This window comes from Pinus tabuliformis, chromosome 2_2, assembly GCF_031772625.1.
Source record: "Pinus tabuliformis cultivar Carrire ecotype Pingquan chromosome 2_2, CPIR1, whole genome shotgun sequence".
NCBI lineage: Eukaryota > Viridiplantae > Streptophyta > Pinopsida > Pinales > Pinaceae > Pinus > Pinus tabuliformis.
The window spans coordinates 780,740,224-780,756,581 of record NC_142300.1 but is presented as its reverse complement, the minus strand read 5'-3'; the positions used below and the strand labels follow the sequence as shown (position 1 = coordinate 780,756,581).

Genomic DNA, 16,358 nt, shown 5'->3' with positions numbered 1-16,358 from the left:
GTGTAAAAGGAACAAGCTGTAAAAGTTGTAAACCTCTCCAATAAAGTAAAATATATTGAAAGTTGACGAACTGCAAATTTATGCAGCAAAGTAAAATATATTGAAGTTTAATCGTTTGTAAAAATGTATCCATAACATTAAATTTTTTATTTTATTTTTTACAATCAAATTTAATTTGAATCCAGACCAATTTCAAGAAAACAATCTATCCACTTTATAAATTATATATCAATTCATGGAAACCCCACTCTCAGATTCAAATTATACATCAATTCGCGGAAACCCACTATAAAAGGATTCAGAATTTAACTTCTCAAAAAAGATTATATACATTTAATAAATGAAGTTAAAACTACTAACTTTAAAGGTCATATATGATGTTACAATGGAGCGAGCAATGCAATTAAGAGAATTTCATCAGAATAATAATATAGTGCTGTTTAATAAGATGCAATCCCAGCAATAGGAAGGAAAGAGCAAGAATATGCCGCAAGTTTGATTTAGTAATGAAACAGCTAAACCCAGACTAAAAATCCAATACCTCTCAACAAAATTCAGGCAGAGACTAAAACAACAGATATCTCCAAGGTGAAAAGAGACCAACAGTAATGTAGCAAACTGATGAATTAAGTGAAAGCCGAGGATATCTTAGAAGCAAATGCCAGCCCATCCTCTATGAGTTCCTCCTTGCTTTCGACCAAAGGCTGCACACGTGCTACCTTAGCAATAGCTTTGTTTTCTTCGGGAGTACCACTCTCCAAGAATACACCTACCACCCTACCATCTTTTATCCAATATGAACCAAATTTGGCTTTTGGTGTGGCAGGATTATTGTCACCGAAAATAACAGCTTCACCTACATTGTCTCCATAGAATTGCCATGACAAATCAAATGCACGTGAATAAAAATATGGGAGATAGTCATATTCTTCAACGATCCTTCCTCCTCCTTTTGCTTTAATTGCCTGCAGTGAAATATGGGGTGTAAGTATTTAAATATATGGGTAAAAGGTGGCACTGTATCTTGTTAAGAAAAAGGCCAAGTTACATAAGCTATAAACATAATTGTTATTCTCAGGTACTTGGCTTGAGGTAGTAAATAAGAAATCCAAAACTACTTATTTCAGAGAAGGTTCAGCATTGATCCTTCACCTAGTACTTGAAAATTTGTAATGTATTTCAGAGCCTATTTTATAGTTCTTAATTATTGATGTTATTTCATTAGTAGCACAGATCCATTTTAACCTGGGATTTATCAAGTATCAAGAGGGATTGAAAAAGGTGTAGACTAACTGTTGCTTAAAAAAAATACAGGATTAAAGTTGTAGACTTCCTGCTGTTTAGAAAAAAATCCAGGATTAAAATATACCTATACTTATTTCTCTTATTTTAATTTTTTTACATCATATATAATTAACAAACGGTTGTCATGTTTCTGTATCCTTTTATTACATTAGACATTGGACCTCAACCTTTTTTTTTTATCTCAGTTAGTTATTAACTTATTAAAATTTAGCATTACCCACCATCATGACACATCCAACTGGGCTGTAAAGTGCATCCTGCAAATGCATCGAGCTTCTCTCGAGACAACAAATCAACCACCAAATTGCACTAGAGTCAAACTAGGAAGGCATTTATAGATGACAACAGCTAGAATTTGAGAGAGAGCCTATTAGATGGGGATTTGGTACAATTTGCAGAGTTTGCACATTCCTCCATTTCCAGATTTAAAGGCAACAAATGCAGGTCAAAAAACATGCAGAAAATCTACAGTTTCACGTCCCCTCTCTGATATTCGGGTAGCTATTGGCAGAACAGCCTTCCTACTGGGAGTGAAGTGCAAGGGCTCACTGTTATCACAGTGAGAGCACATTGGCATGCTTGATTGTATCTGTCTTCTGTCATTTGCAATAACAAAACAATTTCAGTGTTCGTTCTTTTCACACAAGTCTTCAGGAATTCTAAATTAAGTTCAAATTTCCTGTCAAACCCTGCAGCCTCAGAGCATGAGCGTTGCAATCCTTGAGATGGGGATTGCTTACTAGCACGTAAACGACTGCAAGGAGCATGACAGATTAACGCTTTTTCCAGTGGGATTCTTGTTGATTTTGTAGCCTCAAAACGTCTTCTACATTGGCTTGGTGTCTTGGCATGTAGAAGATATTCGATTGCCTCTTAGGTGCTTGCTTGGAAAAGTAAGTGATTTAATGATTTCTTTCCTAAAGTTAACTTAGGAAAAGTACAATAATTGATCTAATTAATTATTCCGGACTATTAGGCCAAAGTGCTAAAAATAAATAAAAAAATTATTTAAGTGACTTGGATATAATCTCAACCATTGATCTCAAGTGAGGCTTAGGATTTAAACCTAGCCTTTGATCACTTAGGATAATAGTGTTAGGGATTTTGACTTTATGAAATTATAAAATGAGCTTAAGGGAGAGGTGAAGAGACACATTATGTTGAGGAAGTGATTTTCTCAAGAGCCAGAGGCTCGATTAGACTAAAGAGAAGAGAGAAGAATTGCAGTAGGGAATTTTGGGAGAAAATTTCAGGGAAGACAAAGCTAGGAAAGAGAGAGGTCAAGTCCGCTGAAGAGGAGGGCCAAAATATCCAAAAGGCCGAATTACTCAAGTGTGCAACAGCCATACAAGGTATAAGAAGGGTCGAATTGCTGGTAAGGGAGGCTAAATTTTCCAGAGATTGAATTTCTTCAGTAGTGTCGATTTCCACGAGCTGATTTCCTTGGGGTCAATATTTCCCAGTGGGGCCAAGTTCCAAACTGTCAGCAATTGTATTTTTCCATGTATTTTTTGTGGGTTTAGGCCCACATTTTCCTGATAAATTTAATATGAAGGAAGATTGTGTGGGGCACAAATTTGTTGTTGCAATGTGATTGATTTCCTTATTTTACTTCTGCTACATTTTAGTTTCTAAGTTAATATAACAATGTGTTTATTTTATCAACAATTTCAGAAATATTTGAGATAAGTATTTTGTGGGTTTTTTTAATAGATTGTTGAAGTAAAATAAATCATATCTCGTATAAAAGAATTATCATGGTATCAAAGCATTAGAACTATGTGGGGAAGATCATATATCACAAGGGTTTTCTGGCAGTGAATTATTTTTCGCAGCAGAATTTTATATTGTAACAAGGGGGTTGTGGCTAAAGTTGATCTGGAATATGGCATCATCAATTATGAGGTATGAAGACATGTTAGAGGAGGTTGTAAACTTTAGTCCATGGAAGGAGTGGATCACTACAATTTTAATGGCAAACAGTTTGTGGGAAATTGCAAGCCTAGAGATTCAAGTTCCTCATGATGCTACCCAAGCAGCTGAACATAAGATAAAATATACAAAAGCCAAGGGCACCATTATGGATGGTGTAAAGGATCACATAATCCTTTATATAACAAAGAAGGATTCAACGTATAAAATGTGGATGGCCTTGACAAAGTTGTACCAAAGTGACAACCAGAACAAAAAGATGGTGCTAAGGGAGAAGTTGAATAGCATTAAGATGAACAGATTTGAGATTGTGGCCCAATACTTCACAAGTATTCAACAAGTTTGTGATGAAATTTTAGCTGTTGGGAGAAAAAGTGTATGAGAAGGATATCGTAAAAGTCGCATTGAAAGGGTGTACCAAGCAATGGGCTACATTTGTGCTCAGGTATCTTAGCTAGAGATAAACTTCTTGATTGGGCCATATAGTGGGACGAATTCACTCGAATGGATATTTGGGAGGAATATATAACTGGTGGACATCACAAAGAGTGGAGATGAGGAGAACCTTGCTCTTGTTGGGAAAGCAAAGAAAAGTAAGGAAAAAGTCAAGTAGAACCGGAGTGGACGAGCACCGTCACAAGGGAAGAATGACATGAGCAAAGTCAAGTGCTTTACATGTCATAAGTTCGGTCATTATGCCAGACAGTGTCCAAACAAGAAGAAAGGCAATGGGAAGACAATAACAGCTGCATCTACACAGATGGATGAATTGGCAAAGAAATTCGAGAAGGAACTTGCTCTAGTATGCTATCATTTTTGCGCCATTTACAAGAGGGGTGTGGTTTGTCGGCAATGGAGAATCTCGTCACATGATGAGATCTTGTGATATCATCACCAGTATGGCCAATGAGCACAAAGATCTACATGTGGAGCTTGGTGACAATACCAAGCATGCAATGGAGGGCATTGGCAGCATACAGTTCTAGCTAGACTCAGGGAGCCTTGTGAAGGTAAAAGAGGTAATGTATGTACTTGAGTTGGAAAATAATTTACTTCCAGTTTCATCCATGGAGGACAGAGGATTGAGGTCAGTGTCATGGGAGGTGAAGTAGTTATCAAGCCAAAAGGGGCTAATCCTCGCGTGAGGAGAGTTATAGGTAGTAGGGAGAATAACTTGGATCTATAGAGAAGACAACCAATGAAAACCCTAGTACATAGCAGTTATAGCCAGAGTGAGATTTGGCATGTTGATGTTTTGGGTAGCACCGGTAGTATTCTCAAGATTGGGGCTAGTGGGCTAAGTGATGGGGCTTTGCACCCACAGACCCATGGTATTTTGATAACCCATGGTAGCGCACCCTTTGGAAAAATATAAGTACAAGGGTGAGTGATTCATTCTTGTGGTTGGCAAGAGAGCATCTTGTGGAGGGCCAGAAGGGTTGAGAAGGCCTTTGGAGGGCTAAGACGCCCCAGTGTTGGCAAAGAGAGCATAGAGACGTGCAGGAGCACGAGATATTGAGAGAGATATTCTCTCAAGTAAGAAAGAGATCTGCATGAGTAATAATGCAGGTTGTTGTGAGTGAGATACTCAATTGTGTTGAGTCCGAGGGAAGAGGACGAAGTAGCAAAGGAGATCCAAATCAACTAGATCGAGGACAAACCTAGGGCTTGATCCACTAGATCAGATCCAGGGTAATGGTTTTATATGTAATTTCCTCCAGGGCCATTATTCCAGTAAAGGAGATTGAGTAGGACCTGAGAAGAATTTAATGAAGAATTGTTGATAGGGAAAAACTTGTGTGTAATATATTACTGTCCATGATCTAACTTTGATTTTATAAGTTCCAATGTGCAAAATTTGTTTCTACTTTTAAAGTTTCCGTTATGTAAAAGTCAGACACATCAACATGTTTCAGTGCATTAGCTTGTGACGTTAATAGGAAGTTGTTACTAGATCTGGTGTGTGTGTGTGTGCAGTAAGTATAGTGCCCAATATTATAACATGTTATAAGAGCATGGTCTATGAGAAAGATAGTTGATCTAAGATTTGCACAGGTGATAGCTCCGAGAGGGAGTTGTAGGAACTATTGCAGGTAGCAGCCATATTATGAAGAACCATGCCAAGAGAGTTGGCTAAGTATGCCAGTAGCCAAACTACTTGTCTGGGCCAAGAAGGCCTATGATTTGGAGTCAAGCTTCAAAGGGAGCAGGCAGGCTCAGGAGGGAGTTGGTCTTTAGAGGGAGTCAACAACTCAAAGAAAGACAACCTTCAGGTTCAGGAAGTCATGGTACAAGATGGCCATGTAGGATGCTCAGGAGCAGGATGTCTTCAAAGAAGGGTCCCTGTCATATAGTAGTAATTGCTTTTGTGTCATATGTAGTAGTTGTGCTAGTGGATCAAGGGTGGAAATGCGTTCCAATTTCGAACGCAGAGCCACTTCCAGGTGGTGTTGTGAGAATAAATCCCTCGCTAAGAGGGAGTGTTGATGTTTTGGGTAGCATCGGGAGTATTCTCAAGAGTAAGGCAAGTGAGATAAGTGATGGGGTTTTGTGTTAGTTTTTGGTACCATCGGAAGTGCTCTAGCCTTGAAAATTGGTGGAGAGGCTAAGGCACATAAGTTCTAAAAAACCTAGAAACCGTTTGGTGAAATTCCACTAAGATTGTATTTTATTAAAATAATTATTTTTTTTAATGGAGTTCCTAAGTCTAAACTTAGGGAAATTAAAATATTAATGGGTATTAATCAAAATATGGGTGAGAATGATCTAGAAGGCGGATCAAGTCATGTTTTAATCTTAGCCGTTGATTAGAAACTTAATCTCAGCTGTTGAAGACTCAACAGGAAAATTATAAAATGGAGGCTTGGGGTTCATTTGGAAACACACAGAGAGAGATTGAGGAAATCGATTTTCTGAGGTGAGAAGTTCTCAAGAGGAAAATCGATTGGGGAGATCTTGCAGCAGAGGGGTAGTGAGAATCCGGGAGAAGGAATTTCCGGAGAATACTGACAGAGAGGCGGAGAGCGCTTGCAAAGAGGCAGCGCAATATCCGAGAGAGGTGACACAAAAAAGTTGTCTGTCACGCAGAAGACAGAACTGCCGGAGCAATCGAAACTGCCGGGAGAGCTGATGCAGAGGCAGCGCAGTAGTCGGGGGAGCTAACACAGAAACGTTGCATGTCACGCAGAATCCAGAACTGTCGGAACAACTGAAACTGCTAGAATAGCTGGGAGAGTTGACGGAGAGGGCAAAGAAGGTGACGCAGGGATGACGCAGAGCCAGCGTAGAAATAGTCGGGGTTAGCTAGTCTTGTGTCGAATCACCATAATTCTGCTGGGTGAAGTGAGGTAAAACTCACTCAGATTTTCCGCTAGTATTTTTCTGTAAAGGATTGCTAGATGAGCATCCTAGATTTGTATTAAGATATTTCTCCTGCATAATAATAAACCCTCAGAGCTGCTGCACCGGTTTTCTTGCATTGGGTTTTTCCGGGGACTATTGTGTCCAAAAATAAGTGTGTCCTATGTATCTTGTTCTTTGCTCTGTTTTCTGTTTCATGAGATCAAATATTTAATTAGTGTAGGCTGTAGAAGTAATTTGCTTCAGTATTCATAAGAATAACTTGATTAATGTAATTTAAAAATTAAGTAGGTGAAGTAGATTCAGATTTGTTGTAGTAAGAGTTCTTTCAAGTGTAGGAATTTTCACATGGTATTAGAGCGTTGATTTTGAAACAGGAAGAGCAAATCAAGTGCTGAGCAGTGAGGTCGAAAACTGCACTTGGTAAAAATTCGAATTCCCTTCAAGGGATTGCGCAGTCCTTGCTGGGAAGCAGATTCGAGGAAATCTCTCTCTGAGTGAGACGACAAAGATATGATTTCCAGTTCGTGAGTTTGCAGAGGCAGAAGGAGTGACGCAGAGCCTCAACGTAGTGCTTGAAGGGCATAGTTTCTACGGGGGCAGAAATTCGTTGGAAAAGAACGAAGACATGTAGAAGGGAAATTTTCTCCTCAGAGAACTTTCTGCCAGAAAGTTCAAATTTTTCACTTGTTAAGCAGCTGAGCAGTGCTAAGCAGTGACTAGAGGAGTCAGTTCGATAGTTGGGTGAAATGGCATTGCATGGGCTCAAAGATCAGTATAGGTTGGACAGAGCTTCCAACTATGCCATATGGAAGACCAGAAGCTTAGTTGTTCTGGAGGAACATGATCTCGAGGCCTACGTCAATAGTGTTGTAGCTGTTCCTGTTGACAACGATCAAAAGAAGAAATACAAGGCCAAGCAGGGGAAGGCGAAAAGGCTCATTTTCGATGGAGTTCGAGATCATGTGGTCTCACACTTGCAAGACAAGGATACAACCCGAGAGATGTGGGAATCCTTGTCTTCTCTGTATGAAGGCTCTTTCGAACAATAGAAGATGTATTTGGAGCAGAAGTTGCAGCGGATCTTAATGCAGAAAAGAGAAGGGGTGAACCTCTATCTTCAACGCCTTCAAGACACTAGAGACCAACTTGCTGTAGTGGGGTCCACTCCTCAACCAACCGCGATGGTGAGGATAGCCCTGAATGCAGTCTCGGATGAATGGCAAGTTTTCGTCCAAAGCATGTTGGGTAGAGAAAAACTACCTTCATGGGAGGAGATGTGGGTGGCTCTTCAACAAGAGGAGTTAAGGAGGGCCCTAGTGAAGGTCAAACTCAGTGGCAGCAGTGGGAGTGGTTCAAAGACAAAGGAGGAGGACAATGCAGCTCTAGCATTGAAGGGACAACAAAAGCCGAAGCGAAAGAACATTTCGAAGGTTAAATGTTTCAGTTGTGGCGAGATGGGCCACTATGCATCCCAGTGTACTTTGAAGAAAAATGACAAGGATGAGAAAATGATCCTAAGGCTGCTTCAGCAAAGATTGACGAGGACGAGTTTGCCATGAGTGCCCGTGCATCTACAGGAGGGAGATGGGGCGATATTGAGCTGTAGTCGGGAAGACTACATGTGGGCAGGATCCTTGAGGAGTCCACCTCTTGGATCAATTCCTGCTACGGGAGCCCAGGATTCAGCAGTAGCGAGATGGACCTAGTGTCAGTTGATTCAGTGGATTGTTTGGAGGATAGATGCAGTAGCTGGGGACCAGAGACTGATCAACGCAAAGCAAGGTTGGCAGCAGTGCAAGAGTCAGCAGCAACGCAGCAGATTCAGAGGGTTAGAATCAACAACAGTCATATTCCGACATTCATTGTATTACGCTGAACACGGTTAAGTTAAGCTAATTTTTTATTTTTTATTTTTTATTTTATTTTATTTTATTATTATTATTATTATTTTTTTTTTTTTTAATTTTAATTAATTAATTAATTATTATTATTATTATTATTATTTTTTTTTTTTTTTTTTTTTTTTCAGTTGCTTCTCTCAACATCTGAGTTGCAGTATGAATGCAGTTTTAGCAGTGGCAGTGCTAGCAACATAGCAGATGTAGCGTTTGAGAGGGAGCTATAGTATAGATGCAACAGTGGTAGTGGCAGTGTCATGGGCAACAGTAAAGTAGCAACAAACAACACAATGTTGGTGGCAACAACAGTGTAGGTGCTTCAGAAGCAGAGTAGCATGCAAGTGGACATTGTTGCTAGCAATGTTGCAATAATTGTTATTGAGATAATATCGACAAGGGAAAAAATCAGGAAAAAAATTGTAAAAATCGGGAAATAATTGTAAAATACAAAAATATTAATTTTTTTTTCCAATTTTTTTAATATTTAAAGCATCTACAACATAAAATAAATACATTGACACATAAATATGATAAAATAACTAATATATAAGATGTGTAATATCATTTCTAGTGCTACATCACACATAACAGTGAACCATGTCCTGAATAGTTAGTCCTGACTCCTGAGTCCCAACTCAGCCTCAAAATATCCACAAAAAATATAATAATGTATCTCATATCATGAGTCATAATGTCATATACAATGAAATGAACCAAATGACTAATACCACTAATTTCCTCTGCCCCTCTTGCGAGAAAATGCAATAGCTTTCCCTCTAGATGGCCGGTGGATTTGGCAGTGGACTCTGCTGTGCTCTAGAAGTCGAAGAACTAGGAGCTACAGGAGGTAGACCACATCCTCTACTGGTGACAGGGGTAGCCTGGGTAGGTTGTCACCTCCTCCTCGTAAAAAAATGGGCAAATTATTATTATTTATTTTATTTTATTATTATTTTTTTCAAGAATTTTTCCCAAAAAATAGCGATTTTTTAGTAAAAATCGCAATTATTTCAAGTTATCGCGTTTTTTTGTGAAAAAAATTTAACGTAAAAATCACGATTTTCCGATATTATCGCGATTTTTGCAACACTGGTTGCTAGAGCAGTTTCCTCGCTACGAGGAGGTATTCGTTTTTGGTAGCATCGAAAGTGCTCTAGCCTTGAAAACTGGTGGAGAGGCTAAGGCACTTGAGTTCTAAATAACCCATAAACCGTTTGGTGAAATTCTACTCGGATTGTATTTTATTAAAATAATTAATATTTTTAGTGGAGTTCCTAAGTCTAAACTTAGGGAAATTAAAATATTAATGGGTATTAATCAAAATATGGGTGAGAATGATCTAGAACGTGGATCAAGTCATGTTTTAATCTTAGCCGTTGATTAGAGACTTAATCTCAGCCGTTGAAGACTCAACAAGAAACGTATAAAATGGAGGCTTCGGGTTCATTTGGAAACACACAGAGAAATTGAGGAAATCGATTTTTTGAGGTGAGAAGTTCAAAGGAGGAAAATCGATTGGGGAGATGTTGCAACAGAGGGGCAGTGAGAATCTAAGAGAAGGACTTTCCGGAGAATACTGACAGAGAGGCGAAGAGATCTTGCAGAGAGGCGGCGCAGTAGCCGGGAGAGGTGACGTAGAAAATCTGCCTGTCAAGTAGAATCTAGAATTGTCGGAACAGTCGAAACTGCTGGAATAGTCGAGAGAGCTGACGCAGAGGGCAGAGAAGGTGACGCAGGGCTAACGCAGAGCCAATGTAGAAATAGTTGGGGTTAGCCAGTCTTGTGTCGGATCAGCCAAAATTATGTCGAGTGAAGTGAGGTAAAACTCACTCAGATTTTCCGCCAGTATTTTATCTGTAAAGGATTGCTAGATGAGCATTCTAGATTTATATTCAGATATTTCTCCTGCATAATAATAAACTCTCAGAGTTGTTGCACTGGTTTTCCCGCATTGCGTTTTTTCGGGGAATATTATGTCCAAAAATAAGTGTGTCCTATGTATCTTGTTCTTTGCTCTGTTTTCTGTTTCACGAGATCAAATATTTAATTAGTGTAGGCTGCAGAAGTAATTTGCTGCAGTATTCAGAAGAATAACTTGATTAATGTAATTTAAAAATCAAGTAGGTGAAGTAGATTCAGATTTGCTGTAGTAAGGGTTCCTTCGAGTGTAGGAATGTTCACACTTTGCACCCATAAACCCATGGTAAAACTGACAACCCATGATATAGACCCATGTTATTGCACCCTTTGGAAAAGTATAAGTACAAGGGTGAGTGAATCATTCTTTTGGTCAGCAAGAGAGCATCTTGTGGAGGGACGAAAGGCCCTATGGAGGGCCAAGAGGGGGCTTGGTGTTGGCAAAGAGAGAACAAAGATGTGTAGGGGCATGAGACATTGAGAGAGACATTCTCTCAACGAGACATTTAGATAGAGATTCTCTCAAGTAAGCAGGGGATTTGCATGAGTAATTGCAAGTTTGAAGTGAGTAAGATACTTAGTTGTGCTGGTTATGAGGAAAGAGCACGGAGCAGCAAAGGAGATCTAGATCAACTAGATCGAGGATAGATCTAAGGCTTGGTTCGCTAGATCAGATTTAGGGTAATTATTGTATATGTAATTTCCTCGAGGGCCATTATCTCGCTAAAGGAGCTCGAGTAGGTTCTGAGAAGAATTTAATGAAGAACTATTGATTGGAAAAAACTTGTGTGTTGTAATATGTTAATGTGCATGATCTAATTGTTCATTTTATAAGTTTCATTATGCTAAATTTGTTTCTAGTTTTAATGTTTCCACTGTGTACAAGTTAGACACATCAGTGTGTTTCAGTTCATTAGTTGTGTAAAGTTAATAAGAAGTTGTTACCAAATCTGGTGTGTGCAGTGAGTCTAGTGCCCAAAATTCTAACATGGCACACAAGGATGGGACATCTACACTATATATCTCTACCACTATTACGGGAGATGGTCACTGGTCTTTCAAAGTTCAGTATAGAGCATGATGGTATGTAAGGGACATGCACTTGGAAAGCAGGCTATTGCAACATTTCCTAGCAATGAGACCAAATCCAAGAGTGTGTTGGATTTGGTGCATTCTGACATCTGCAGTCCTATGTCAGTGGAGTCTATCTTAGGGTGTAGTTATTTTGTGACATTCATAAATGACTATTTTAGGAGGACATGGATTTACTTCCTGAAGGCCAAGGATGAGGTCTTCAGTTGGTTTCAAGAGTTCAAAGCTCTTATGGAGAACTAGACTAGGAAGAATATCAAGGTCTTGAGATCTGAAAATGCGGGCAAGTATACCTCCAACGAGTTTAAGGATTTCTACAAGGAAGTAGGAATCAAGAAAGAGTTGACAATTCCCCACAATCCGCAACAAAATGGAGTGGTTTTGAGGAAGAATAGGGGTATAGTTGGAGTAGCCAAGGCCATGATCCATGATCAGGATATCCCTATGTTCTTGTGGGTGGAGGCATGTAATATGAATGTACACTTAACAGAATAGGAGTCCTCACAAGGTAGTGGAGGACATGACTCTAAGGAGGCTTTTACATGAGTGAAACCAAAGTTGAGTCATTTGCACATATTCAATAGTCTAGTGTGTGTCAACATTCCTGCAGAGAAGAGGACTAAATTGGAGCTCTCATAAAAAAGGGGCATTTTTGTTGGATACATTAAGATTTCAAAGACCTACAAGGTGTACATTTTAGGACAGAGAACAATAGTTGTGAAGAGAGATGTCAAATTTGAGGAGGGTAGGACCTTTAGTAGATCACATGGGGCAAATCCAGCGATGTCAGAGGAGTGGGAGCAAGAGGCTCTGAAGGTTGAGTAGGGACCAACAACAAGGGAACAACCTTTCGATCAGGAGTAGGAGGTAGATGTTCCTTCGATCTCCACTAGGAGGAGGCCAAGATGGGATGAGTAGACATTTAGATATGCTAAGGAGCATGTGGAGGCTCCTAGAAGCACTTTCCGGGAGAGTAGACCACTAGTGAGATTTTCCAGTTATTTATCCTTGACAAGTAGCGTGAGTGAGTCTCAGCCTTCTACCTTCGAGGAGGTAGCATACCAACAGGTTTGGAGGGACACCATGGTGGAAGAGTATAGTTCTATCATGAGGATATGTGGGAGATAGTACAGAGGCCTGAAAGGAAGTCAGTGGTCACTTCTCGATGAATCTACAAGATCAAGCATGCAACAGATGGTGGTATCAACAAGTGCAAGGTGAGGTTTGTGGCGAGAGGGCTCTCCTAGAAGGATGGAGTAGACTACAAGGAGACACTTGCTCCTATTGCTAAATATGCATCTATCAGGGCGATCAATTGTATTATTTCAGAAATGGCGCGGAGGATACATTAGATGGATGTGAATATTACCTTCCTCAATGGGGTGATTGAGGAATAGGTGTATATTGAGTAGCCTCAAGGCTTTGAGGTGCATGGGAGGGAGTCCCATGCATGCAAATTGAAGAATGCCTATATGGACTTAAGCAAGAACCTCATGCATGGTACTCTAGGATTGATGGGTACCTACTTGGATTAGGCCTCATCAAGAGTAAGGCCAACTACAACTTGTACTATGTACTTGTTGATGGTGATTCGCTTATCTTGGTATTGTGTGTTGACGATTTCTTTATTATTGGATTAGAGAAACTCATAGGGATGTGCAAGGAGAACTTTGATTTGGAGTTCGAGATGAAGGACATTGGTTTGACGCGTTACTTCTAGGGATTAGAGGCGTGGAAACAACCAGGAGAGATCTTCCTTAGGAAGGGCAAGTATGCAATTGAGATTTTGAGGAGATTCGAGATGAAGAATTATAGGCCAATGTCTACACCTATGATCACCAACTTGAGGAAGCTAAGTTCTTCTGAGGGTGACTTGGTGGATTCCACCTTATATAGACAATTGATTGGGTCCTTGATGTATTTGGTCAACACTAGGCCAAATATTAGTTTTGTTGTGAACACACTAAGCCAATTCATGGTGGAGCTAAGGAGGGTTCACCAGGTGGCAGCAAAACATGTGCTCAAGTATCTTCGTGGTAGAGTGGAGTATGGGTTGAGGTATGTCATAGTTGATGGAGTGGAGTTATAGGGCTAAACAGATTCAAATCATAGTATTTAAACCAGCCAGTTGAAACCATAAACTGACCAGTTCATTAGCAATGGCCACCGGACTGGTAGAAAAACGGGTTAGCCGATTTTTGGGTCAAAATGGGCATAAACTGGTCGGTTTATAAAGGAACGGGCTGGTTTTCCCATAAACCAGTTAGTTCCATCATAAACCTACTGGTTAACTGCCAGGTTGGTCGCAGACCCACTGAACACGGTTTTTGTGGCTTTTGAGGTGGTTTTGAGGGAAACTAAGGGCTATTTGCCTCCAAAAACAACCCCTCCAAGCCAATAAAAGGAGGTCTCGCCTCTCATTTGCCTCACGCATCTCATTTGGAGTTTTTGTGAGCTTCATTGAGAGCTTGGAGAGTGTTTAGCTTTTGCTGGAGTAGTCACCTTGGAGGCTTGGAGCTAGTTTGGAGCTGTTAGTGGAGTTGGCATCTTCAAGAGGAGGCTAAGGTAGCTAGTTTGCATTTCGAAGTAAGGATTTTCACTTGAAAAAATCTATATTTCATTGTTGTCCATGTATTTAAATTTTTTTATGTGTTCTATGGTATCAAATTTCAAGTTCAATTGTTAGTTTTCAAGTCCTAAATTTTGTAGGCTAAATATGCCCCATTTTTTCCCCAAATTTATCTTAGGTTTTCCATTTTACATAGCTACAACCTTTTTTTTTTTTTAATTTGCAAATTTCTTTCATTTTCAAATTTCAAATATTTCTAGCCACCATGCCTCCAAAAGCCAAGGGCACTGCATGGACTCATTGTGATGTGACTGATGGAAAAATGATATGCAAATTTTGCAATAAATCTATTGGAGGTGAGGGGGGGTATTCTCAGGTTGAAATAACACTTCGCTGGGATAAGAGGCCAAGTAAATGTTAGTTTTTGTAGCATCAGATGGTGTTCTAGTTTGGAAACCCTGTGGAGAGGCTAAAACACAGGAGTTCTCCAAAACCTAGAAATCGTTTCTAGAAATTCCACCTAGAGATGGTTCAATTAAATTAATTGACCATAATTAAAAATTTCTTAAGATTAACTTAGGAAAAGTGGTTAATTAATAGGAATTAATTGAGAAAGGTGTGAATCATCTAGAAACTCATACAAATCGACTTGGAGATGATCTCAACCATCGATTAAGTTTTAATTGTGGTTGTCGGAGTCCCAACTAGAGATTGTAAGAATAGGTCAATGGGTAGATGGAGAACGCACCAATGCAAATACTCAATTGCCTAGGAAGGTCGAGTTCCCAGTAGCAGAAGTGATTCAATAATGGAGGTCGAGTCAGTGGGTGAGTAGCAGGTGGCAAGAGAGGTCAGGAGTGACCCGGATGAAGTTTTTCCAGTTCTAGAGAGTTAGAAAGAGAAGAATGAAATTTTCTCCAAGAAGCAGCACATGATTTGCGTAATTGCTTCAGTAGAGCAGTTGGATTTGGCTAAAGGGGAGGACATTTTCAGTTCCAGAGGTCGGAAAGGTTTTCTAGAGGGTCAGAGAAACATTTTCCCAGTTAGTGGTAGGCAAGACAACTAGATTGGACATTCGCCGATGAGTGGAGACCTGGTATATTATGGAGTCACTAATGAAGGATAAGTCAATGAAATGATGTGGAGTGACCCTAATAATCCCTTTTCCTAGATGAGTTTAGAAAGATAAGTCTCGCTTGCCTTCTAAGCAAGGTACAATGTCTTCTAGGGAAAGGAAGGGAGGATTTAAGGGTTAGGTTTGTGGGATATGACTTATGAAGGAACTTCCCAACCCCTAAAATCCTTACTGCAATTGGTATCCCGGACGGTTCTTGAAAAGTTGCCTTTTCAAAGGTGCAGGATCACACAGGACCAAGTGGACTCAGTCTAGGATAGGAGGAATGAGTATGGCAACCAATGATGTTCTTATCCTAGACAAGGTGGGGAAAGGATCAAAGAAATAATTTTCACTTGAAGGTGTTGATTTGATCTACGAGGCACTAGCCTTAGGGATGCTAAGGCAAAGTTTGATCCCAGAGCTAGGGCTTGGCTTTTCTCCCAACTCCACCGTCGGAATGGCTTCAAAATTGGAGGAGACCTTGAGGAAACACCAACGTAGGAGACCCTAAGAGATTGATCTTTTTGGAGGGCTAGCTTGTTGGGAAATTGATGCCCTAGGTTTTCCAACTTGGCTGGACCTGGATGAAGGTGAAATTATGTGATTTTTGGTGACCACCTCTTGGTATATCAGTGCCTTAGTCTTGGGAGAATGAAGTCTATGATGAAATATGAGTAGGATTCTTGATCCTCAGTCAAGGAGGCCTCAAGACCACTTCACTAGCCTTTTAGGTCAAGGAGAAGCGATCTTGTAGCTTTTATACTTTGATGTGCAAAGGAGATGGCTTATAAAGGTCAAATTCTTTGATAGAATTACCCCCAGGAAATTTCATTCACATTACATGGCCCATACATTGAGATATGCTATAATAGATACAAAATTCCACAACTTTAAGTAGTAGATGCATGCAGCAATTAGCCCTAGAAATAACGAAAATCTCAGTCTAATGAATATGACAAAGTAAAACAAGAATAAAATTAAAAGCATGTACTTACATGTAACATAGTATATCTAACCATCCACAATTGACAAAAGAGAAGCTCCAAGATAAGATAGACCAATATCCACACATCAAAATTCATCCTCTAGAAAAAGTGCGAAATTCTCAAGAGAGAGAAGAGATCCAATCCAAAGTGATGATGAGAAAATGAACTCATCTCCCTTG

At 39.7% G+C, this 16,358-nt stretch overlaps 1 protein-coding gene across 1 annotated transcript in view; it reads right to left on the bottom strand.

The window, feature by feature from the left end:
* Positions 1-310: 310 nt before the first annotated feature.
* The window catches only part of LOC149195016 (monodehydroascorbate reductase-like), a 129,466-nt gene continuing 113,418 nt past the window's right edge, over positions 311-16,358 (bottom strand). The window contains exon 10 of the mRNA XM_089405208.1: positions 311-965. Coding sequence (XP_089261334.1) covers positions 627-965 — 339 coding nt within the window. The 3' untranslated portion in view covers positions 311-626. The remainder of the gene's footprint in view (positions 966-16,358) is intronic.